Consider the following 25,446-nt stretch of genomic DNA (forward strand, 5'->3'; position numbering starts at 1 on the left):
AGTCACCCCGACTGAATCACTGCTGCATGACAGTGGTGGGAAGCGGGACCCTGGCTGAGGGCCAAGCCCCCTGCCCCCAACTTGGGCGCTGGGCCCTGAAGGAAGGGGACTCAGGTCACATGGGGAAGGGGTCACCACTTTGAGGGGTGGGAGGGACCTCAATCAAGCGACTGCTCGCCCTAGGGCAGCCCATAAGGACATGAACTCACAAAAGCCCACTTGGACAATTTGCAAAACTGCTGAACTTTGCAGATTTATGGTAATAAAACACACTGGGCAGGAATATATGCTTTAAATATCAAAATATATTTACACACATACGGTTTTAACAGAGGACACGGACAGTAAACATTCCACACAAGTCCCAGTGCCCTCTGGGTAGAATTCACAAGTGCTCAGCAAATGGTCAAGTAAAACCAAATTCTATAAATAAGTGCTTATGCAGAATATGGGTCCGTAGCTACATTCTTACGTTGCTCCCATCCCGCTGTAGGGCTGTGAGCCTGAGGACAGGAGGTGACAGCAGGTTTACAAGAATACATGAGTTAGAAGTTCCCCCAGGACACAGCCCCCGGGTCTCCTCTTTATCAGGAGAACCGTGGGACATCAAGGAAGGCTGCCTGAAAAATGCCATGGACCCACCCAGGAGCTCCAAAGCACCAGCGTGTCCACAGTGTGGGGTCCCTGTCCCTTCCTCCGAGTGGCCTCAACCAGGCCAGCATCACTGTGAGCGCTGTGAGGAGCCCCGGGTATCTAAGACCATGATGGGAGCTCAGCGTCTCCACTGGAAGAAGAGGGGACACGGAAGCAGCTCCCTGGAGTCCACAGGTGGTTTTGCATTCTGTGCAATGACAGACGCAGTCACATAGGAGGGCACAGGTGGCTTTACAAGCACAGCTGTTCGTGTTTCCAAGGGACCCTGAGACTCCCAGGGATGCCATCTGGCTAAGTCCGTGGGAAAGAGCGGAGAGTGAGGGACCAAAGAGAGATGGTGCTTCATCCAGTCGGGAAGCCAACTGCTCCTTCCAAGCCAAGAGCCGGTCACCCTGCTCCATCTGGCAAGGTCCAGGGGGGCTGGGTCAGGGGCTTCCACTTGGATGCATCTTGCATTCTTCCTCCTCGGTGCCCTTGAGGCTTCGACACGTGGTCATCAGCTCAGTCCCCCAGGACCCACCGGCAGATTTTTGCAGGTCTTCAATGCTGGGCCTCAATCGGGGAGGGGTCCCCGCTTCCAGGGAGCAATGAGACAGTGTTTCCAGGAAGTGCTATGTGGCAAGTCCGTGCCCTGGGTGGGCAGGTGGGCCGTCAGATGTCACTCTGGATCTGGAGAGCTGAGGGGGCTTCCTGAAGGTCTGAGGGGTTGTCAGAGGCTGAGGACTGGCTGGGCAGAGAAGCCTCCAGGCCATCAGAAGACCCCGGTGGGCTCTTGTACAGAAAGCAGGCAATGGCAAAGAAGATGGAGCCCAGGACCTGGAGAGAAAGGAGCCACTGGACCTTGGCCAAGTTGCCCACCTTGAGGTCCCAGGTACTCCCGCTTCTGAGCCCCGGTCTGGCCCTGGGTTCCTCACAGCATCCTGGAGAGCCAGGCCCTGCTCTGGCCAGAGGATCCATCTGTCCTGCACAGCCAGACCCAGCTTGGATACCAATATTTTTAGTGGGGGAATGAAAAATAAGATTTGACTTGAAAACAAGGGCACTGGGTGAAGAGGGGGGTGCTTGCTGTGGGCTGAACAGTGTACCCCAAAAGATATGTCCTGACTCCTAGAACCTGTGAGCAGGACTCAATCTGAAAATAGGATTTTTGTGGGCATAATTAAGTTAGGGGTGTTGCAGTCATTCTGCATGAGGTCCAGTGACTGGTGTCCATGTAGAGAAGGGGGGCTGACACAGACACTCAGGGAGCAGCCAAGATGGAGGTAGAGACGGGCTGCTGCCCCCAGAAGCCTAGGAGACCCAAGGATGGAGGAGCCACTGGCAGGGGGAAGTAAGGAGGGGGAGGCAGCCGACAGAGCCCTTCGGAAACCCCAGATGGAATGGATACTACAGACACCTTGATTTTGGACACTTGGCTTTCAGAACAGAAAGAATTAATTTCTATCTAAGCCCCAGTGTGGGGTCTTTTGTCATAGCTGCCCCTGAACCTAAGAAAGAGGTGGTCAGCATCGGTGGTCACCTCACTGCAGCCACTGCCTAGATCACCCCGTGATGATGCTGGAGTCATAGGCCATCTGGCAGATGGAATTGTGGGCAGGCATGCTGGCCTCAGTATGTGTGTGTGTTTAAGGTGTGAAAGCTGGGTTTTCACAGGGGCACTGCCTGGGTGGATGGACCTGAAACTGCAGTGACAAGAGGCTATTTCCTCTAGTGAACTTGTGACCCAACAGGAGCACCTGGCCACTCCCCTCTCCCCCACTAAAATTAGCACTGGCTTTGGGAGCTGATCCCACCCCAGTGCTGAGGTTGTGGGGGTGCTATCTGGGCAGACAGTGGTCCAGGTACCAGCTGGCTGCTCTGGCTGAGGGATCACACAACACAGGGAAGAAGGGAAGCGAGGGCCAGCTCCCTGTGTGGGCGCGACTCTTTGAATTGACCTACTTGTCCAGGGCTGCACAAATCCCTTCTCACACTTGGCTATTTTTAAGCTAATCTTCAGGGAGATAAACCCAAAGGTGACTGAGAATCCTGTCTTTGCGGCTCTCCCTAAAGAGGCGGCCCTGCCAGTATGACATCCCGAGTCTACCCTCCACCCGAAGAAGAAAACCAAGACATTCTTATAGACCGGCCCTAGGATTCTGCTTTATTTGGGAAGTCTTGCACCTTTTCCTCCAATGGGGGTAAATTCAAAATGAAAATACTAAGCTTCTCCCTGCAGAGCTTGTGTGGAGAGATACAGCAGAAAGGTTCTTGTAAGAGTTGAAAGCAGAGGGTCAGACTGAGAAGTGGGATGTAACTCAAGGCCCACCAGAGAGGCAGACGGAGAAACTCAGCTTGTGGACCCTCCCAGCCCACCAGCCCAGAGTGGGAAGGCCTGCCTGACTCTTGCTCAGGGGAGTGTTTTTTCATTTCTCCAAAGCCTCAGCTGACTAGAGCCCCAGGGCAAGCCACGGGGGTGGTGGGGGTGATGGTGAGTGGGTGGGGGATGGTGAGGGCTCCAGAGGGCAGGGGGATAGGGGTGGGCTGGACACAAGCCCTGGACTTGCTGTCCCACCATTGCTTCCACTGGCATCAGGTCATCACGTCCCAACAGTGACCACTTGGAACAGGGAAGGATCCCCTTCTGGGAACCAGAAGCAGGGGTGATACCCAGGGCACCCCTTCCAGTGGGGGATGAAGCTGTTGGAAGGACCCAGGGGCTGCCCAGACCCCCAAACTAGTGGGAGAAGGCTCTTGGCTCTTTGGAATGGACTCTAGGGCTCCCACCCCTCCCCCACAGTGCCCCTGGGGGGCGCTGCCCTGCTCACCTTGTACCCCAGCCCTGCGATGAGCAGGTACCAGCTCATGGCCGAATTCTGGTACACAAAGCAGGAGCCCTGCTGGCCACACTGGTCTTGCCAGAGCAGACACGCCTTGTCGATCACCCAGCCGAAGGCAATGGGCCCCGGGATGCTGCCTGTGAGGAGAGGTGCACTCAGTGCCTGGGCACATCTGGGGAGCAGGGGCAGGGGTGCAGTGCCAGTGACCCACACAGCATGGGCCCTCGGGAAGGTGTTCTCAGGGGGTGCATGGGAACTTAAGTGCTCCTTTCTCTGGGGACTTGCCTCTGCAACCAAGATGCCCCATGACCTTTGACTCTGGTGAAGTCTGTGTTGCTGAGGAAAGGGCACACTCTGGGCTGTTTAGAAAAGACCCTGATGCTAGGAAAGATTGAGGGCAGGAGGAGGAAGAGGGGCATTGAGGGGCAATGGAGGAAGAGATGGTTGGATGGCATCACCCACTCAGTGGACATGAGTTTGGGCAAACTCTGGGGGATAGTGAAGGACAGGGAAGCCTGGTATGCTGCAGTCTATGGGGTAGCAAAGAGTCAGATTTGCTAAGATTAAGTGACTGAACAACGGCAGCCTCAGGGCAAATAAATGGCCAGGGGTCCCTCTAGTGGACTCTTAAGGAATGGCATCCTTCCCTGGGGTGACATAGCCTCCTGCTGGGAGGCTCTTGAGCCTGGCCCCTGCTCTTGTGCAGTGAACACACCACACAACTGTGCTTGGCTTCCTTATACAGCACAGTACCTAGAGTTCTAACCACGATCCACTGGATTCCCAGTGCAAAGGATCTCTGCTGATCACAGACGCACCTGCAATGAAAAACCAACACCAGTCAATGCCTGGGGAAGCTTGGTTGCCTGACACATAACACCCCCATGGCGGCTCTGGGTCCTGGCTGAGCCCCGGGCTGCATCACCACCTCCCCAGGTGGCAAGCACAGCCAGAGGCAGTCAGCTCTTTCCTGCCAGAGCTCTTCGGGGCCCGGCACACACCCCTCAGGGATCCGCAGAGCTCCAGCTTAGCTGCAAAGGGAAGGTTCTGGACCAGAGCGAACCCCGCCCCGGGCTTACCGTAAAGTTGCTGTTAGTGCAGGAATGCTGCTGAGGAAGGTAAAGACAATTACAACGAATATGAAAACCAGAAGGAGGGGCTTTCTCTGACAAGTTGAAGTGCATTTCCCTGCGGTAGCATGGCCAAAACCAGAGGAAAAATTCTGAGGGACACAGCTACAGTCTCGGTACACCTGAGGAGCGCAACAACAGCGCTGATTACAGGAGGAAGCGGCGGGGCCCCAACCCCCGCCCCGCGACCGGGCACCGACCACATGCTGAGCAGCCACTCTTACCTTCTGGCCGCCCGGGCTGGACACGGCCATCTCCAAGCAACCCGCGTAGCATGGTGAGTAGTACATGAGGCCATCGGAGCCGCACACGGGGCTGTAATGCTCCGGCTGGCAGCCGCAGTGGAGGTTGCAGGCAGCCATCAGCTCCACGTGGCCTTCAGGCAGGAGGCTGCGGGCAGAAGAGAGTGATGGTGGAGGGGAGGCCAGGCTGGGGTCTGGTCCTCACCGGCCCACAGCTGAGGGGTTCTGAACTCTCTGAGTTTGCTCCACAGCTGGGGCTGCCGTTGTCCCATTTTACAGACAGAGGCTCGGGGACCAGCCACCGGACCCCAATGAGGTCATCATCCTTGCTGTTATGCTTGCTTATTTGCTAAGTCACTTCAGTCATGTCCAACTCTTTGTAACCCCATGGACCATAGCTCACCAGGCTCCTTTGTCTGTGGGATTCTCCAGGCAAGAATACTAGAGAGGGTTGCCATTCCCTTCTCCAGGGGAATCTTCACGACCCAGGGATCAAAACCATGTCTCTTATGTCTCCTGCATTGGCAGGTAGATTCTTTACCACTAGCGCCACCTGGGAAGTCCCCTTGCTGTTATAACCACCCAGTGACTGCACCCCAAGTGCCAGACCCCACCTCCGTTTCAGGGACCCCTGGTCCCCCCAGCACAAGCAGGGGTCTCCCCTCACCCCGGTGCTGCCTGGCCCTTACCTCCCATTGTAGCCAGCGGTCACACCCGCCATGGGCACCCCGGGGCAGTGCATGAGGAAGATGAGGGAGGCCAGCAGGCTGACCAGGGTGCACAGCAGGCAGAACTTGATGATCCCAGAGCCTCGGAGCTTGAACTTGTTCACAAAGAATCCACCCAGGAATGTGCCTCCACCTCCTGCTGGCACTACCAGGTACCCTAAGGAGAGGAAAGGGCTCAGGGCCATCCTGAGGGCCTTGGGGGTGGGGCCAGCTGGGTCTCATCTCCGCTTTGCAGATGGGGAGATGGAGGTGCACAGTCATGGGGCTCCATTCTCGTGGCAGTGCTGGGCTCTGCGCCTCATGTGGGGACTCTGACCAGTGCTCTCAGGGACCCCGGGGCCTGGGGAGGCTGCCAGCCCAGCCACTCAGAGGCCCAGGGAGGCAGGGGCAGAACAGACAGGGAAGAGGACAGGTCACTGGCCCCCAGCCCCATCCGCTGGGGAGGCCAGGACAAACACACTACTGGGCCCATGCAGTCAGAGTCTGACCACAAGTAGGTATTTGGAGAAGCTGGTGGCTGCTGCCATTTGGTACGAAGTAGGGCTTCCCTGGTGGCTCAGATGGTAAAGAATCTGCCGGCAATGTGGGAGACCTGAGTTCAATCCCTGGGAGCCAGGTGGGCTGCAGTCCATAGGGTCACAGAGAGGTGGACGCAACTGAGGTGACTGAGCACATGGCGTGCATGGCTTCATTGGCATGTGGCTTCCAGGTCACCCAGAGATGGGGTGCAGACAGGACGGGGTGGAGGAGACCTCAAAGCCCCTGGGCTCAGTGAGCCCCTCTCCCCAGATTGAGACCAGCTCTGGGGACCCCAGGGACATGCTGTTCTAAGAAGGGATTGTTGGCTGCTGTGGGGAAGGGGAGACAGCTGCTTGGGTGGGGATGTGGGCAGACAGGCTCAGCCATGAGGCCAGCAAGGAGGGGTGTCTAGGGGCATTAGTCAGGGGGGTAGGGCCCCAATCTGACATCATCCACCTATGCAGGGAAGGGAGCCCTGTGGGTGGGGCCTGGCCAGGATGGACCCCACATACCTCATGCCCAGCATGCCCTCTGTGAGGCCGTGGTTGCCCCCAAACACAGGGCTATGCCATGAACAGGGCTGGGAGGAGGGAGACCCCCAGGACACTCATCACCTGGCTCCCAGGGATGGCCAGGCCCAAGGGAGTCTAGTGGGATCTGCCACCCAAACACCTTCCACCACAACCAGGGACACAAAAGCCCAGGCTCCCTGGGGCCCATGGAGAGACCGGCCAGCCCCCAGTAATGACCTTCCTCCCCATCGGGGAGCAGGGCTTCGTGTGATCAGAGCTCTCTTGTAGGAGCCTGGATGTCTGCTCTGGGCCAGGATGTGTGGCCCATGTGGGTGGCACTGCCTGGGGTTTTCTGGAAGAGATTATCAAAGGCCCCTCTGAAAACTGATGAAAAAGCAGAGGACCCGTTCCCCTAAGACTCAAGGAGTGTTCTCACCAAACAAGGTGGCGGCTTCTGAGGCGCTGAGGCTGAACTGCGACTCGAGGAACTTGGGCCCGAACGTGGACATGCCGGCGATGAGCGTGGCCTCGGTGGCCCCGGCCAGGCAGAGCAGGATGAACGTGGGGTTCTTTAGGAGGAGCCAGATGGAGCTGCGGGGAGGGGAATGGAGACCAGAGAGAAGAGACTGAGAATCAGAGTGGGCCAGAGTCAGAGACCCTTCCACCAGGACACAAAGAGCTCTGGTTCTGAGGGAGGCGTGGGCGGGGTGCAGGAGAGCAGGGACACCCCACATTTACTCCAGAGAAACCAAGCATGGGGCAGGCGAGCGCTGGTGCCAGGGTCTGGAGCCCATGGCTTGCTGGGAAAGGCGGGGGTCACAGGAGTGGGCGGGGTGCAGGAGAGCAGGGACACCCCACATTTACTCCAGAGAAACCAAGCATGGGGCAGGCGAGCGCTGGTGCCGGGGTCTGGAGCCCATGGCTTGCTGGGAAAGGCGGGGGTCACAGAGTCTGGCTCCAGTGTGGAGAGAGACTCCGAGGGATCGCAATGCTACTGAATCAGCCCCGGGGGCAGCTGGGAGGACCAGCAGAGAGGCCTGGGACAGGCGGCCTTCGTCATCCAGGACTGGGTGGCCGCCAGGAGAGGGGCTCGGGGCCTGCGGGGGGCTGACTCAAGCACCACCAGGGGTGGTGGGAAGACCCATGGTTTGGAGCCAGACACCCCTCTAAGGAGCCCCTGGTGGGCTTGACTGGTTCCCAACTCCTCTTGGTGGGCACTTGGGGGACAGTGGCTAATGGAGTGACACCAGGGGCTTGAGAAAGCGATGTGGGCTGTGGGCAGTTTCTCTTGGAGCCATGGGTCTTCTCAGGTGCCCACGAGGAGGCAAAGTCTGGTGACAAATGGCTGTGTTGACAGAGCCTGTCACAGCGGCTGAGGACGGCCGCCTTTGCTCATATTCTCTGTGTCTGCAGCTGAGGCCTCATGAGCCTCCTGCCTGCAGAGCCAGCCCCTCAGACATTGCAGCTCAGCCTCCCAGGAGGGAAGTCCCACATCCTGAGACACTCTGGGTCACACTCCTAGGAGGGAGACCCACCTGGAGAACCAGTCCCTCAGACAAGAGCGTGACCCTCCCAGGAGGGAAACCCCGCCAGGCCCAGCTGTCAGCGCACCTGTCAAAGCAGTGCTCACACCTGACACTGAAACGCTCTTCATTTTGAGGGCACAGGCCAACAATAAATTGGATCCTGCTTGGTAGGAGCTCGCAGTGCGGTCACAACCCCCGGGGGAAGGGATCGACACTAATGAAGTCACCCCACCCCAGAGCTGCTCAGGTTAACCTCAGAGCGGCCTGTCTCCCTCCTGATGCAGACAGGGACCTGATTCCATTTTAGAACTGACTTCCAGACTAGAGGACTTATGACCAGGCTTCTTTCTGGTCAACTGTCCGAGTCCCACGTACATGGAGGAAATAAGATGCAGAGGAAATGCTGTCTTGGTGAGGCTGTCTGTGACTAGACTGTGTGTGTGTGAGTGTGCCTGTGTGCATGCATGTGTGCCTATGTGTGCGTGTGTGAGTGTTTGTGTGTGTGTCTGTGTATGTGTTTGTGTTTGTGTGTGTGGTGACGGGGAAGCCCTGGGTGTGGCCAGTCCCTTCCCGGACCTGCCCAGACCTGCTCAGGCTGTGGGGTTGCTCAGCGAGGCTCCGGCCAGGTGACTCTTCCAAGAAATACATGAACTTCCTCATTTCTTAATCCCTGTCGGTAGGTTCCTCAACTGAAATTACTGTATTGAACTTTGGCTCAGAGAACTAGTCACGACCTTGACAGAGGGCCATGTTCCTGGATTCCTTTTATCAGCAGCAGCCAGTTCAGGGAGCCAAGCCTGAGCAGAAATCTCCTTATCTCTGCACTTTGTCCCTGGGGCTATGAGGACCAGGCTGTTAACACCCGTGGTGCTGGCGCTGCTCGGAAGGAGTGGGTGGCCCTTCACCCAGCTCCACTGTGGTGTTAGGAGACAGGACGAGCATGTCCCCAGCCAGTGTGGCCCTGGGCCGGCTCTGCCAGTCTCAGGGGCAACTCCTGAGTGGGTGGCTCTTCTTGGGAGTTTAACCAGGCAGCAAGAAGCCCAGGGCTTCCCTGACCCCATGTCATTCTCCCTGTGTTGAGGACAGACATCGGGGACTCATTTCCACCACTGACAGTACCCACCCCCAAAAGGGGACACTCATGGGTTCGGGAAGCTGCGGGGCAGGTGGGTGCTCAGTGAGGCTGAATTCAGGCAGGTGATTTGAGGGCCTCCTCCCCCTGCCTGGGAGAGCCCCTCACAGAATGCCCTGAAGAGGAGTCCTGGCCCACCAGGAGCCCCCTCCCAACGCGGTCCCTCTGAGATCCCAGCAGCCTTGGCTCTGTTTGTCCCGACACGGTGACGTCGGCAAAGTGAGGCCGGGGCACACGTGGCATAAACAGGACATCACTGCCCAAGAGGAGGTGGAGGCTGGATGGTTCCTTCCATGGAGCCCTGAGGGCACATGCAGGTGATGCCCAGTGAAACGATCAGAGGACAGGCGGAGGGGTGACTCCTGGGGGTGGGGTCAGTAGCTTCCCTGAGGACTGTGGACTCGTCCGCGGGGCAACTCACCCTAGCATCAGGGGTTCACGTAGTGACCACCAGGAGGTACCAGGCACGGCCCCCAGAACCTGCCATGCAGGAGTATGAACGTGCTCCTGTGTGAGGGTCCCTGGGTCCACAGGCCTGGGCAGTGGGGGGCAGGCACTGTGGGGTGTCAGAACTGGCCCTCAGTGGCTCCATGCCAGGAGGTTCTATCTGCTGCTTCTTAATCTCTATGCCTAAGTTTTGGAGCCAAGACCCGAAGGTTGCTGGGTCATGGGATGTATAGGGGGTGTGGGCTTCCCACATGGCCCTGGAGGGGTCACAGGACTCTCCTAGCTGAGGGTGAAGACCTAGCATGTGGAAGACCCTAAAGGGTCTGCAGGACACACAGGCACAGATGAGAGGCCCCCAAGGTCCTTACAGAGGCAGGTCACTGATGGTTTTCCCGAAGTCAGGGTTGCTGGTCACCTTGTGGCTACTGTCCTTCAGCTGGTATGTTTCAGATGCTCTCATGACCACATAGCGCTGGGACCCTGAAAGGATGGGTGTTGGTGAGTGGCAGAGACCCAAGGCCCCAATGCCTCTCCTGGGTGTGGGAGACAAGGCTCCTGGTAGACAAAGCTCCTGGACAGACACTAGATGCACCGTGGTGACAGACTGGCAGGGAAGGCGGGTGGGAGAGAGTCTGCAGGGCTCAACAGGGAACCAGAGGGAAGGAACTGAAAGGAGAGCACCTCTCCCACTGAAACAAGCCTCTCCCTTGGGTCCCTGAGCAGGTAGAGGTGGCAGGCATGGAGGGAGCTCACGGGTCAGGCCGCCCTGAAGGAGGGCAGCATCAGCCAGTGGATGAAGGGAGGAGGAAGAGCAGGGGACAGGATGTCCTGTCCCCCACTCACCAGGGGCGGGAAGCACCCACCTGGCAGCTGCCGTGGGTAGCCAAGGATGGGGATCGCGACAAGGAAGGCAGCGGCCCCAGCGCCCAGGAAGCCGACCCACCAGGCACCCACCCACAGTGGGCTCTCAGTGGTCAGCTGCGTCCTGCGGCAAGAGACACTTGGGGTCAGTGTTGTGCTCACAGCACCCAGAGCACACACACCAGGCACCCTTCTGCTTGCTGGTCAGTGAGAGGCAGAGGTCAAAGGCTCTGCCCTGATGACCCCCCACACCAGGTCTGGGACCAGCAGTGGACGAGGGCATTAGGAAAGACGTGGGGTGGGGATGCACTGTGGTAACCGACTGGCAGATGCTGTGCGGCCTCCTCAGGTCCCTTCCTCTGGGGCCTGCCAGGCTGCCTCCCAACAAGGCCGTGAGGACTGGCAGCTGGCGGGGGCCAGGCTGTCCCAGCAAGAGCAGGGCAAGGCACACCCTTCCTCCCAAAGCAGTGCAGAGGGGGTGTGGCTGGTGCCCTGGCCTCGGCAAAGAGCACAGGAGCAGTCGCAGCTGATCTCTCTTGGCTCTGGGAGGCTGTCCATCTACATTGTCCCCTCCCCCAGACCACACTCTCCAAGTGGCCCCCAGACTCCCAGGTCCATCAGAGCAGGGCCAGCCTGGACCCCTGCCCAGGGCCACCACCCCCCTGCACCAACAGTGGCGCTTTCCCTGTGGTCTAGACCACAGGCGTAGGGCCCAGGTCACTCACTGTTGGCTGATATCGGTGTAAATGTTCAGCAGGGCGCCGCCCACCAGGTAGCCAGCTGCGGGGCCGAGGATGGCCGCGGTGTAGAAGGTGGCTGGAAAGGAGCAGAGCCGTCAGGACCCCCCGCCCCACCTGCCTACCTGAGAGAAGCCCCCTGCATCACTGCCCTCCACCCCAGCCCTGGGGGGGATCCCCCTTAACCTGGGTGTTCCTTGTACAGTCTCCACTGTGTCTGATATCGGCCGGCAACAACCTTTCAAGGTGATTTTAAAACATTCCTCTCAAAGCCTCGCAGATGGCCCCAGACTATTTCTCCCTCAAAAGATCCCGAGACCCTCATTTTGCAAGATGAGGGCGGCACCCATGGGGGGCTGTGGGCTCACCTAGGTCCCAAATGCTCCCCCCACCTCAGACCTCAGAATGGCAACTGCTGCATGATGGTGGAATAGGAAGCAGGACAGCGAGCGAGCCTGGCCGGGCCGGAGCACAGGTGGGGGCTCTCCACTGAGCCCAGCCCTGCCCTGGGAGAGTAGACCATGCAGGATGCACTCAGAGAAGTGGGCAGCATGAGGCTGAGAGCTCAGAAATCTCACCCAAATAAACAAGAGGGTCTCGGGGGCGGCATGAGGCTCGAGGCCATCCCCCACGGGAAGCATGGCAGTGCCCAGCTCTGTAACCCGGCCACCGGCTGAGTCCAACTCACGGGATCTTAGTTCCCCAACCAGGGATCAAACCTGGGCCTCCTGCAGTGAAGGTGCAGAGTACTAACCACTGGACCACCAGAGTCCACATGCTTTGGAACCCTCAAGATGTATGGGGGTCAGGCTGAGCTTGGCTGGCACCACCTCCATCACCTGAGGCATTAAGTGAAATTCAGTCCCGTGCTCACCTGCCACCTCGCCTAGGAGCCCCTGAGGCCAGATGTGACCACATGTGGCCAATGAGGAAATGCACATAAGGGGCTTGGATGGGGCTGGGCCACGAGCAGACGCCCGGTGGGCCTCACCGCCAGCATGCCCGCCCACTCACCAATGTAGACCGGTGAGTAGCTGGACTTGACGTTCTCATCCAGGTAGGTGACACCCAGTGTGTAGAGCGGTGTGGCACCCATGCCATGCAGGAATTGGCCCAGCATGAAGACCAGCCGGTAGCTGGACAGGCCGGAGGCGCCGTCCTTGCACGTTGAGCTGTGGTTGGCCCAGCAGGTCCCCACGACCTCGTCCATCTGCACCTCATAGCGGCCGGCGGTGAAGTGCGGCAGCGCAAAGACCAGCGAGCCGGCGCCCATGACCAGCACGCCCCAGCCCAACCAGCGGGGCTTGTGGCCGTGGCCTCCGAAGTAGCTGACGAAGGTGAGGCAGAGGCAGGCGGCCACGTCGTAGGAGCTGGCAATGAGGCCGCTCTGGTAGCTGTGAAGGTCGTAGCGCCGCTCGATGGACGTGATGACAGTGTTGATGAAGCCGTTCACCGTCATGCCCTGCAGGAAGGAGGCCACGCACAGGAACAGCAGGAAGCCCTGCGGCGTGTTGAAGGCCTGCAGGCACATGGGGGCGAAGGCCCGCCAGCCACAGGCCTCCCCGGGCTGTCCAGCTGCCACGTAGCACACCTCCTGGGCCGCCCGGGGCCCACACTTCTCGGGCTGGCACAGCGGCTGGCTCAGGGGCGCACTGAGGGACACCCGCCTGCTGGGGGGTGTGCGGTCACACTCGCTGTCGGTGCCCGAGGCTGGGCCGGGAAAGACCAGCTGTGGCTTTGAGACGAGGGGCTTGTCTCCCGTTGAGTGCTGGGGCATCTCCGCTGAGGGTGTGGCAGTGATGGCAGTGGGAACGGACACGCGAGATTCCAGCGGCTGGATCAATCTGCGGGAAGAATTGTTGCTTAGTGTTTCCAGCTCCAGGAGAACCCTCCCCCAGGCCTTGCACTCTGCCTGCCTGGTGTCCAGCCTGGTGGGGTGGCCTCCCTGACCAGCCCCCTCCTGGGATCCAGACCCACACACTCAGGGCACCCCTGGCCTGAACAAGGCCACATAGCAGAGAGCAGAGCGGAGATACAGCAGGACCGAGTTGGACATTGTGTGAACACCTGAGTCTCCCCGACCTACACCCTCCCCGTGGCCTTGGCTCACCAGCTTGAGCTGTGTGTTCCGCCTGGGACAGCTGACTGCCCCCTACTCTGAACTCACACCCAGCTGGCTTCGCACTCTCGCACAAAAGGGAAAACCATCCGAGTCCAGAGTGTGGAGAGTGGGAAGTGAGGAAGGGATAAGGGCAGGTGCCTCAGACCCCTGGGGTGGCACTGGATAGGAGGGTCAGCTGGCACTGGGCCTCGCCTGTGGCCAGTCTCTCAAGATGCTGAAACCACCGTGGTCTGCGGCCCCACAGGCAGGTTAAGGGAGGTCATGCCAACCCTGCATCTTTCTGCAAACTCCCAGCCTGCCCTCTCTGGGCCTCCCTCTGACCCCTGGCCCCTGCCCAAAAGGAGTTCAGTCAGGGCCATGAAATCACTCATCTTGAGGCTCCCAGGGGCTCCTGTCACCCCAACACCCCCAAACTTTGAGAGAGGGCGGTCCCTAGGCCAGGTCAACAGGCCCTCTGTCTGCCCCAAGGTTGCCTGGGAACCCATGCGGCAATAAGCACCCTGCATCCTAAGAGGAAAGAAGCTGATTTTCCCACCTCGCTTGCACCTACACCCCTGCCGCCATGAAAATGCCAGGGGAGGGGCCGCTGCCCAGAGGCCTGAGGCTGCCCCAGACTCATCTCAGATCAGATCTGTGGACCAAGCCCTTCAGGCACCTGGTGATGGAGCCGCTTTGGGAGTGAGAATGGTGGTCCCCCAGAAAAGGAATGTCCCCCGCCACTCCGAACGTGACCTTATCTGGAAAAAGCGTCTTTGCAGACGTGATCTTTGATTTGAGATGCGGCCATCCTGAAATCCGCCTGTAATTCAGGAGACACGGGTTTGATCCCTGGGTCAGGAAGATCTCCTGGAGGAGGGCACGGGCAACCCACTCCAGTATTCTTGCTTGGGAAATCCCATGGGCAGAGGAGGTGGCAGGCTCCAGTCCCTGAGGTCACAAGGAGTCAGACACAACTGGGCACGCACGCACAACCTGGCTTGGGGATGGCCCCAAATCCTGTGACTGTGTCCTCAGGAGAGAAGCCATCGACAAGGAGGCAGAGATGCAGTGATGCAGCCACAAGCCCAGGACGCCAGTGGGGGTGGGGGGACCAGGAGCTGAAGAGGCGAGAAGGCCCCACCCCGGAGTCTCCAGACGAATGGCAACCCTTCCGACACCCAGACTCTGGCCTCCAGACCTGGAGGAACAAAGTTCTGTCCTTGTAAGTCTCCTGTTGGTGGTCCTCTGTTATAGGACCCTCACGCATCCCCCAAGGAATCCTGGCTTCCAGGAGGCCACAGGCACTCAGAACAGGATGTATGTCCAGCGGTAAGGGCAGAGGGCTGTTCCCACTAACACTCTCTCGGGCCAGGGATGGGGTCAGGGAGGGACACCAGGCGTGCCTCAGTGCAGTTGCACCTTGCCTGGGCCCTGCTGCTTGAGAGCAAAGAGGGCTTTTCAGGCAGTGACCACAAACAGATCCTTCAGTCCTTGGGATGGCAGTTTTGGGGTGTCCGTGGGCTGGTTTTTGGCCATGAGAGCTGCCTGGCTTACAGGATCTTAGTTTCCCAAGCAGGGATTGAACCTGGGCCCCCTGCAGTGTGGAATCTCAGAGGAAATGGAAATACTCCAGTATTCTTGCCTGGATAATCCCACGGACAGAAGAGCCTGGCAGGCTACAGTCCATGAGGTTGGAGGAGTCGGACCTGACTTAACAACAAAACCACCACCACCAACCACTGGACCACAGGGGAATTCCCAGGACTGACTGTTTTAAAACAAAAGAATGGCTTATTCTGTGTTAATCTTGCAAACTGGGAAGCAGCCCACGGTGAGGGAAGTGGCTGTGGTGGGACCACACCCCGGGCCCGGAGGCAGTTCTGCGTTGGGAGGGGACTGGGAGCACCGCCTCCCATGAGGCAGGTGCACTGAGGCTGGGGTGCCCCGTCTTTCCTACAGACCTCGGCTTCCTCCTCAGAGGCTTCGTGTTGGCTAATTTTAGCCTCACTCTGGCCTTTTCTCCAGCCTCCCTTGGGGCCAGGCCGTGGGCACGAAACAGCAACATCCCACTTTCTGGTGTCTGAGCTCCACACCCAGGCTTTGTCCCTGTCGTTGGTGCACACCTGGCCACGGCCCATCTTCCAGGAAAGGAAAGTGGACCCAGAGAGGTCAGCAATTTCCTCGAGGTCACACAGCCAGCCAGGGCCGGTTAGGATGAGACCACGTGTGAGAGTCACCCGTGTCCTTGACGACATTTCAAAGAACCGTGACCAACTGTGTGTCATTGACTCATGCAGTCCACTGTTTATTTTGGAAACTGGCACTACCAGGCAATCAGCATCTAGATCTCGAGGCCGAGCGTGGACAGAAAAAATTCCCCCTCAGTCATCCCTGGGGCCATGACGATGCCCAGAGCTATGTTTATAGAGCTACGCACCCTGGCACGCCAGGCTCGGTCATGAGAACTACAAGGAAGGTGCCTGCAGAAGGGGAAGGATCATCAAGGCTCCTAGGGGACAGAAATCAATATATCTGCACGCGCAGACCAGCTCCCGACGCAGCTTTGCCCACGGTTCACACAGGAGCCCGGGCCACTGTGGAAGAGCGTGGCTGGTGACAAGCGTGACCCCTGGGACAGGACAGCTCTGCCTCCCCACCCCCCAGCCCCGTGGCTCTGACACTCTCCCAACACAGAAACTCAGAGAAAAACAGAACAGGCTAATCATTGCCCAGAGGCCAGCGTGTGTTGGTGCTGTGGGGCTCGTCCCTCCAGTGTTTTGTCTCAACGTGTGTACACAGGCAGGTGCACACACATGCACCAACACGTCTGTGTGTGCACCTGAGCACATACCACTGTCTGCACTTTTCACGCTCAAACACGTGAATGCACACACATAACCAACAGGGCCCTGGACCCCAACCTGGGCTAGGATAGACCCAGAGTGAGTTGCCCCAAGCAGGCCTAGGGGATTGGCTGCTCGGAGAGGCTGGTCCAGTGGTCCATGGGGATGGAGGGCAGTACCGAGCCAAGGAGTTACCATCGATGGGTGGGTGTTCCCAGGAGGATCTGCAAAATTGCAGACTTGTTTACCCCTCCCCCAGCTTGTTTAACTCTCCCGCTGACCCCCTAGCAGGAGAAATGGAGGGGCCAGGACAGGATCGGGCCCCAGCAGGGTTTAGGAGGCAGCCAGACTGCTCATCTTTCATGACTAGCAATGGTCACTAAGAAACAGTCCTTCCTGTTTGAAAACAGCCCATTTGACGAGACTGGAAGGCCAGTGTGGGTGGTGCAGACAGTTTCAGGTCAGCATGAAGTTTATCTGAGCCATGAGCTCTGGTCTCTGACACAAACACAGAAAGTCAGTCTATCCTCAGGCACATCGCTTGCTCTTCAATTCGCAGACGGAAAATCCCATTTTAGACATATAACCAGGTGACCAGCAGTGGCCACCACCCGTATGACGTGAGAAACAAATGGGACCACAGCATCACTCGGTACACAGCCCTGGTGCCTCCTGGCCAGGTCCGTCAGGAGTGGCTGTGATGGCCAGGACCCAACAGCCCGAGTGCAGACCTCGACGCCAGCCCTCTCCGTTTAGGCAGCCTCTGACGGCATCCAACCAAACCGTAACTGAGGCCCGATTCTGCTCCGTGTGTTGTGAGCCAGTTGGAGACGTCCACCCTCACCGGCGGTGTTTGGATCAGAAATTGGGTGGGTGGGCCTTGGTGTGACAGAGGCACTGGGGTGTCTGTGTGTGGAGAGGGGGCAGACAGAGATAGCCATGATGTGGAGCCAGTGGCGCCTGGTGTCCCCTCCGTTGGCAGGCACATGGATCCCGTGACATGAGGATCTCAGCCTTGAGGAGGGCCCTGTGTACCCAGGTCCTCAGGAGGATATTCCTGAGTTTGTATCAAGATCTCGGGTGACGTGTGCTGGGTGTGTGTGGGTTAGGAGCCGGCTCCAGAAGTGAACACAGACCGTCATGCTGATGCCTGGCCTGTGCTTAAAGGACACTTTGCTATGTGCGCAGCTCAAGGACTTGATCTCACCCACAGGTCTGCTGAGAATCGGGTCTGCAGGAGCTGCCAGCACTGGCATGAGGGCGTTTCAGGCACAGCAATGAGTCCAGGATGTAGACTCAGGTGTGAGTGAGGGGCGGTGGGCATGGCCAGCTGCTCTGTCTCGGGCTCCTGGTCATCAGCTCCCTGAGACAACACTGCTAGGGCCTGGGGTGCAGCCCAGGCCACTCAGGGTGATTTCCTTCCTGGACCTACTTCTGCAATGGTCAGAGGTGACCCCTGCCCCCCGACCCCTCGAGGCTCAGCTAGGAGAAGATGACTTCACAGCTGTCCTCCATATGGTTGGCCAGGCCAAGCCCCAAGACCACTGTCTTTTGTTTCTCTGTCTCAGGCCAAAAAGCGAGCGGGAGGGTGACCCGGTGGCAGAGTCCAGTGGCAGCACCACTTAGAGGCCAGCTGGGTCCCTCGAGGACTGGATAATGCTGCAGGGCTTGGGGAGGAAGTTGGGCCATGCCTCCAATTCCTCTCCTGGGCCCTGTGCTTGTGGCCTAGGTTTCCATCTACTTGGAGATTGTTTTAACAGAAAAGCATATCCGCTTCCCACCTGCTGCTGAGGCCTGACCTGCGGCGTGGCATCTCTTCTGAGACCTGAACTTTCAGGCTTGGCTGATGGTTGAGGGGTCGAGTGACTGCAGCTGGACGGTGAAGGAAGACTCGAGCAGGAGATGGGAGGTGAGGGACACGATGGGGACAATGGGTGGAGGCTGAACCACAGGAGGGCCAGGCCTGCTCTGGCCAGCACCCCAGGTCCAGGGCAAAGGTACCCTCACCTGAGAGCCTGCAGCCATCTAACTCTAGACATCTCGTGCTCCCCCTACTTCTGCTGAGCCTGCAGCTAAAGCTGGTGCCTTGTCCATGATCTCAGAGCCAAGAGCAGCGTGACGGCAGATTCTACCTGTCAGTCTGGTGGGTCCCAGGGCTCACCCCCCAGACGCTGGACAAACATTGCAGGTGTGGCTGTGAGGGCATTTCTGTAATCAGTGAGCATCTAAATCAGTGGATTAAGGACAGTGGGCCTTATCCGGGCAGTTGAAGGACTGAACAGAACAGAAAGGCTGACCCTTCCCCTTTCTGCCCAGCAGGGCTGCCTTTGAACTGGGACGTGGGCATTTTCCTGCCTTCACTTCATCGTTCTTTCTGGGTCTCAAGACTGTGGCTTTCAGACGGAACCATGACTTCATCTCTGCCGGATCTTGGCTTGCAACTGCAGATCTTGCAAAATCACATGGGCTGAGCTCTTCTAATTTGTCTCTTTTTATAGCGATCTGTCTCCTATCAACTGGGCTTCTCCGGAGAACCCTGAATCACGCATCAGGTAATTCTGAGTCAACACCTGCTGTGCAAGGTCTGTGCTGGGCAGTGGGGGTGAGGATCCCCAGGACACCGTCCCGTTCACGAGTGTTCACAGTCCCCCACACTCCAGGCCACCACTTAAGAATCAGTAGTAAACTGTCCCAGCTGCAAATCCAAACAGCACAGGCTGCCGAGAGACTCACAGTTTGGAGTTGACAGAGGCCCAGGAGCCCGGCTGTGGGGAAGGGGCACCTGACAGGACACTGCCACCATCTTCATCCATGCCTGTCCCCTGGCCCCGGCACATTGAGCTATCTCCTGCACATGTGAAATCCCTACCGTGGGTGCCCCCAGGTTAGGGATGTAACTCTCACCCCCGAGTCAGGAGGGCTCCTCTCAGCCCTGTGCTGGACCACGGCCCCAGGACAGAGTCTCCAGAGTCCTCCAGCCACGTGACCCCAAAGTGGGGGGCAGCAGGGTACTGGTGGCCCTGGGGTACCTGCTAACCACCCAGGCAGGCCCACTCTGCTGCTTTACTGCCCTGGTTCTCGTGGAAAGACGTCTGAGGCTGGGAACAACTCTGATGAAGGTTTTGACCACCCTCCTGGCCCTAGACGCACAGAGAATCCCCTCCATGTGCAGGGAAGAGAGCGACTGTCCTCCTTGGCCACGTGGGGCACACAGCTCTCCCCAGGGACCCTGCTCTTGCAGGGGAATCTTGTCCCATCCATGTCTGCTCCTTGTCCCACCCAGGCCTGCTCCTGGCCAGGGGGCAGCAGGTCGGAAGCAGGAGGAGGGGATGGGGTGGGGGGAGTCTCCCCTCTTGCCAGAGCCTCTCCCTGTTCCTTGGGGGGAGTCAGAGCCTTAAGGATTAGGCAAGAGGATTAGCAGAATAATATGCTCCCTGGGGCCTCCGGCCAGCAGCTCTGCACCTGGGGCTTCTGCGGCTTCTGCGAGAGAAGTGAGAGAGTGCACTCAGGTGCATGCGTGTGCAAGTACTTATGTGTTCATGCACGGCTATCTTAGCAGGATAAGGTTTCTTGCAACACCTGGACATCGGCTGCATCCCGAGATGCCTGTGCCAAGGACTCCGGGTCCCCTCCTGCTCCTTCTCCCCCAACCTCCTGCATCTTCACAGTCGCCCGCAGCCCCATGTGGGTGGCTCACTGTGGCCCTGCCTATGGAAATTGAGATCTGGGGTCAGTAAAGGACTGACCTTGGTGGTTTTCACATTCACCTGCTTGGCCCTGCCCACTTCTTCCTCAGGCCTGCCCCAGGCATTTACTCCTCCCAGTTGAAGTCTGTCTGCAAAGCCCAGCAGGTAGGAAGGATGCAGGATTACCCAGAGTAATATGTTAAGCCGCAGGTGGTGCTGCCTGGGCCCCTGAGACTCCTCAGCCTGGCTCTTCATGGGATAGACTGGCTGCAGCTGAAACAAATGCCCCAGGGAGACCTGAGGCTGGGGTGGGCAGGTGGGGCCCATCCACACGTGTGGGGTGCTTCCAGGCTCCATCCTGATGCCACTGAGAACTTGGCAGCCAGGGAAGAATCACAAGTTTCATTTCTCCTTCCTCCTTGTGCTCCAGCCAGCAGACATCCCGACTTGACTGCTCCAAGGCCACCAGCCACAACCACACGGTGGTGACTGCCCTGCACCGACACATCAGCCCCACGGAGCTCCTGTACCATGGCCCGCTTGGCGGTCTCCCAGCCTCCCCACCCTGCTCCTTCCATTCCCCATGACCCCGGGGGCTCTGCAGGCAGCCATTTCCCCTCGCCTCCTAAACTCCTCCTGCTCTCTCCTCCTCTGATTGGGTGGGGAAGAGGAGGGGACTTTCATGTCTCAAAGCTATTTGTAGAGCAGACTCCCGGGCGGCGGGACCTGGGGCAGCCACTACAGCATCGGCACACCCTAATTTGCAAACCTGGTGACCACACACAGGTGAGTGGGCAGGGAGCCGGCTGCTTTGCATGGAAGCTGACAATGAAGGACTGTCTGAAGGAGACCTGGGAGGGCCTGTCCAGCAGGGAGTGTCCTGCTGTCTCAGCATGGACATTCCTGCTCCTATCCTGAGTCTACAGCCCGAGCCCGGGCTGTGGGAGGGTGGGGTGAACAGACCTGCAGAGGCTGTCATGGCTCTGGGGGTGCTGAGAGCAGGTTCCGTCCACATGATGGGCCTGCCTTGGCACAGGCTGGACATTGCCACTCCCAGGTGGCCTCTTAGGCCTACGGGTCCAAGTACCAGCCCCATGCATCTGCTAAGAGGTTGGGCCTGAGCAAGCCCAGGTGGGAAGGGAGCACCATCCTCAGCCCAGCAATCCCAAGACCCCTGTCTTCTGGGTAGAGGGGGGATTCCTCAGGTATCCCCAAGGCTTGCTGGGTAAAAAAGCCACTGGGGAAAGGCGGCCCCGTGGTGAGGATGTTCACGTGGCCCCCGGCCACATGGGAGGAGAGGACATGTTGGAAGCCCACAGTCCGTGAGCCTGTGACTCTGGACACTGACAAACAGATCCAGGCCAGCCTGGTACTTGTACCTGAGGCAGCCTCAGTGGCCACACGTGACTGAGCAGTTTTTATAAGAGGCACGTGGTTTGTGAGTGCGTCCTCCGCCCCCAGAGACGTGGTCCAAGAGGCTAATTCTGGTGGGAAGGGGGCTGTGCCGTGGCCATCATGGACATCAGCGGGCTGAGGGCTGACCTGGGCCAGCCGAGGAAGGGTCCTCATGACCAGCCCACGGGCGACACATCCTGGGTCCAGCACGTCCATAGCTGGGATGGCCCCCCTCCCCCACAGCAGGACCTGGCTCCACCGAATCTCTGTGAACCCAGGTCATCAGAGGCCCGAGCTGGCGGGCCTTGTCTTGGGGCAGGGTCCCAGCAGGCCTGTCCATGGTGAAGACGGGGGTCCTGCCCAGATGTGGGCACCCATGCTCACCATGACCATGCGAAGGCCACATAGCAGCTGAATGCCCAGGAACAAAAGTGGCTGAGTGTCCTGATGACTATCGTATATACCCCTCCAGGTGCAGGGAGTGGGCTCTCTGCTGCACCTGAGGGCAGAAGGCTCGGGGTGAGGGGGTAATATTTTCATGGTCTCTGTCCACACTCCAGTCAGAGGAAGCAATGGAGAAAGCGGGAATTTGGCCAGGGTGAGTCCTCTGGGCACCCCCACTGGGCCTGCTGTGCCATCAGGATGGTGGGGACCTGGGTCTGTGCCAGCACCTGCCTGTAGCCTGTAGGGAGGCTCAAATTGACCACAAGTAGCAGAAACTCACTCCAGAGCAAGAGTTCATGAAGCTGCGAATTTGTATGGCTCAGCAGTGCTGACCTGGGCTGGATTCGCACTCATGGAGATGAGTATGATGGAGGGCATGGAGGAGACAGCACTGAGCCCTGGAGTTAACTTGGACTTCACAGCGAGCAGGGGAGACCTTAACTGTTTGGAAACCAGACATAACCCAGAGCCCAAGCCACAACCAGCCCAAGGTCCATCGATGACCCAGCAAGGGTCAGGCTCTCCATGCTGAGTCATTGGAAATTGGGCACTCAAACCAAACTGGAGGCTAGGACCAGACACCAGCCCCAAGACCTCCCTCACACGGTTGTCCTGCCTGACTTCCCATCTCCCAGCTGCCTCACCATGGCAGTGGGGAGGGACTTGGTTGGGACACTGGCCACAGCCACGCCCAGGGAAGCAGAGTTAGGTCATAGCCATTGGGTAGGTAGCAGCCCTGTGAAAAATTTCCAGGCAGTGTCTGCCAACCTCGCCCAGCAGGACTGAGAGATGAGTCCTGATGCAGGATGGTCAGGGTGCAGGTGGGGATCCCACCAGGACGCCTCTCCCTCCTTGCCCTCTGGCAGCACCTGGGAAAGCCTCCTCCCTGCCCCCATGGGCCTGGGCTGTCCAGCCAAATGCTCCTGTCCCCTAAGGTGCCGTCCACCTTTGGGGACCTTGCCCTGCGTCAGGCCTAGCTTTCCTGGGTTTCCTTCTTCCCCAGGTACAGAGCTGTAGAATGTCCAGAATCACACAAACGTGGACTCAAACCTCTCTACCACATTCTCCAGTGTGACTTTGGGCAAGTCATCTTGCAGCTCAGTGCCTCGGTTTACTCATCTGGGAAGTGGGAGCAACAGTAGCTCCCATGTGAGTGGAGGGAGGTTTCCATGAGTTGATACTCAAAGCCTGCAGCACAAGGCCTGCTGTGCTAAGTGCTCAGTGACCCAAGAGCTCAGCCTGCTGTCATTAGATTGCTGCTGGTATTAGAGCTCCTCCAACCTGGCTGAACCCAGTGTCTTCTCTCCCCTGAAGTCCACACACTCCAGGCTGCACAAAGAAAACCAAACAGCACCACCGTGATCACAGTTCACCCCACCTCCTCCTTGGAGCCGGTTTCTGATCAGACAGAACAAACTCAAGTTCCCAAAAGCACCATGAAAAGCGGTCACTAGGAACTTGGTTACTTCACTGTGGAAAACTCATGTGGTCCTGAGAGAAACAGGCCCCACACCAAGTCTGACCCAGCAGAGGGGGCCCCCAGCCAGGCACGTGGGGGAAGGGGAGGGGGACCCACGGGCCTTTTTCCCTGAGGCCAGGCCCCAATACCTGGCCGGGTTCTCCCCACCAGGTTGGGCAATGCCCAGGCTTGCTCCTCGGGCTTGGAATCCCAGCCTCTGCCTCGGTTTCCAGGCCTCTGGCCAAGCTGCCCACTGGGCGCAGAGCATGGGCTGTACACTCGTCCCTCCTCCCTCAGCTCCCGGACCCCTGTACCCAAGCCCCGGCTCTGTGCAGGGTTCAGGGGACCTCGCGTGGTGGGGCGGGGACAGCGGAGCGCCGGGCATCGCACAGGCTGGGACCAGTCCCTCGCACCCACCCCGCCCACCCCGCGGAGCCGGCTCCGCCCGCGCTCCCCTCCCCGAGGTGTCTGGAGCGCGGTGGCGCGAACAAAGCGAGGCCACCCGCGAGAAACTTCGGTTCATGACGATTTCCTCCTTGACTCAGCAGTAGCAGCATCCGCCGCAGGTGGGGGCCCAGCCTCTCCGAGAGGCGCGTCTATACTGGCGCCATCCGCGTGGCCTGAGCTGCGTGCGCACGGGGCCACCTGCCCCGGCCACCACTCCCGGCCCTCCCTCCATCCCCGCCCGAAACCCAACCACCACCTGTCCCCTTCCCTTCCGCTCGCCTCCGCAGAGGCGCCCTGCCCGAGGAACTGGCAGCGAGAGGGGGTCGGTTTTGCAGCCGGTCCCAAGGGGCAGGCGGGCGGCGGGGCGCACTGCCGGGGCCCAGCGTCCCGCGCTGCCTGGCATTCCAGCCGCGCCAGCGCCGGCGCCACCTCGATCCCCTAGCCCCAGCCCAGTGTCTGCGGGCACCTGCCGCGCCCCTGATGTCAGCAGGTCGCGGCCCGGCGCACCCAGGCGGCGCGCCCATGAAGGCGCCCTGAACATCCGCGGCCCTTGCTGCCCAGCGCACTTACAGTCCAGAGGTCCGGGCCGCCGCGCTGCTCACCACGCTCTGCCGGCCGCTCGGCGCCCACTCCCTCTTCATTCATCCTCTCCAGGCCCGCCCTCCGCGGAGGCCTCACCTACTCTGGCCAATGGCAGCGCCGAGTAGGCTGGGCCCGGCCCCTCGCTCCCCGGGGCCCGCCCACTGAGGTGACAGCTGGCCAATCGCGCAGCAGCGGCGGAGCGGGCGGGGCTGGAGAGGCGAGGGGAGGAGCCCGGGGCTGGAGCAGGGAGGAGGGGGCGCGAGATCCCAGGAGGCAAGGAGCGCTGGCAGAGGGGCGGGGGCCTGGACGCCTTTCCTACACCCTCGTCGCCGCTGCACCGGAGCCCCGCGTGCCCTTGGAGCCGACTCTGGTCGGGCGCCTTCGCTGACTAATCCGTCCCAACTCCAGGAGACCCTCATCTCGGAGCCACAGGCCGGGAAACCGAGAGCCAAGCGGTGAAGTCTGCTGCCCAGGTCACGCGGCGACTCAGTTTCAAACTGACTCGGAACTGAATCGGGGCTGGTGGGACGAGACCGTGGGACAGGACGTAGGAGGGAGTGAGTTTCCCGCCCTACCGCTTCGGAAAGGCCTCCTGTGGTAGGTGGGGGCCGGGGCGGAGGCTCCCGTACCGCGGCCACTGCCGGCCTCGGTCTGGCCTTGGTCCAGGTTGGGACGTCTACCCGTGCGTGGCCCTTCGGGTGCGCCTGGCGCCCCTGAGAGTTTGGGATTGCGTGTTTGGGGAAGTGCCGAGGACGTGGGCCAGGTCACGCCGGTAAGGTGAGGTCGGCACCTCCCTTGGGGAATCCACTGTTTTTCTCACGTTGCCTTTTCAGTAAAAGGATCCTTTTTTTGACGTCAGTAGATGTCAGGCGTGGGCGGAGCACTACACCCTTTGCCCTCAGCCTGAGAGCGTTTTCAGATCCTCCCATGTTCCTAACCTTGAACACAGTGCTTAATCTCTCAGAGCCTGTTTCATCATCAGTAAAGCGGGAGTGATGACTTGTTTAGTTGGCCGGTCATGTCCAACTCTTTTGGGACCCCATGGATTGGGATTTTCCCAGGCAAGAATACTGGAGTGGATTGCCATTTCCTCCTCCAAGGGATTTTCCCTACCCAGGGGTCCAACCCTCGTCTAAACCTCATCTCCTGCCTGCCTCTCCTCCATTGCAGGCAAATTTTTTT

General features: G+C 59.3%; 1 protein-coding gene across 4 annotated transcripts; it reads right to left on the minus strand.

Moving 5' to 3' along the window:
• Nucleotides 1-285: 285 nt before the first annotated feature.
• Nucleotides 286-24,389, minus strand: SLCO4A1 (solute carrier organic anion transporter family member 4A1). 4 transcript variants are annotated; one of them, XM_019972077.2, is made up of 12 exons: nucleotides 24,253-24,389; nucleotides 12,322-13,151; nucleotides 11,296-11,386; nucleotides 10,573-10,694; nucleotides 10,078-10,189; nucleotides 7,041-7,195; nucleotides 5,535-5,730; nucleotides 4,828-4,993; nucleotides 4,553-4,725; nucleotides 4,227-4,291; nucleotides 3,462-3,610; nucleotides 286-1,470 (listed from the first exon to the last, which is right to left on the minus strand). In XM_019972077.2, exons 1-12 carry the CDS (start codon nucleotides 24,321-24,323, stop codon nucleotides 1,306-1,308), a joined length of 2,295 nt encoding a protein of 764 aa, XP_019827636.2. In that variant the 5' UTR covers nucleotides 24,324-24,389; the 3' UTR covers nucleotides 286-1,305. The 4 variants fall into 4 exon arrangements, with proteins under 4 accessions (XP_019827636.2, XP_070657424.1, XP_070657425.1 ...); XM_070801323.1 differs by having other exon boundaries at nucleotides 4,553-4,993; XM_070801324.1 differs by lacking the exon at nucleotides 24,253-24,389 and adding an exon at nucleotides 14,085-23,911 and having other exon boundaries at nucleotides 4,553-4,993.
• Nucleotides 24,390-25,446: the final 1,057 nt, after the last annotated feature.

Source organism: Bos indicus, chromosome 13 (assembly GCF_029378745.1).
Source record: "Bos indicus isolate NIAB-ARS_2022 breed Sahiwal x Tharparkar chromosome 13, NIAB-ARS_B.indTharparkar_mat_pri_1.0, whole genome shotgun sequence".
NCBI classification, from domain to species: domain Eukaryota; kingdom Metazoa; phylum Chordata; class Mammalia; order Artiodactyla; family Bovidae; genus Bos; species Bos indicus.

Bases quoted from the DNA above. Each gene is read 5' to 3' on its own strand.
- SLCO4A1 (XM_070801323.1), bottom strand. From the start codon at position 24,323: ATGAAGAGGGAGTGGGCGCCGAGCGGCCGGCAGAGCGTGGTGAGCAGC. The intron at 11,387-12,321 runs GTGAGTGGGCGG...GCTCCTTTCCAG, and splicing joins CTACTCACCGGTCTACATTG to CCACCTTCTACACCGCGGCC. The intron at 10,695-11,295 runs GTGAGTGACCTG...CTCTTGCCGCAG, and splicing joins TACACCGATATCAGCCAACA to GACGCAGCTGACCACTGAGA.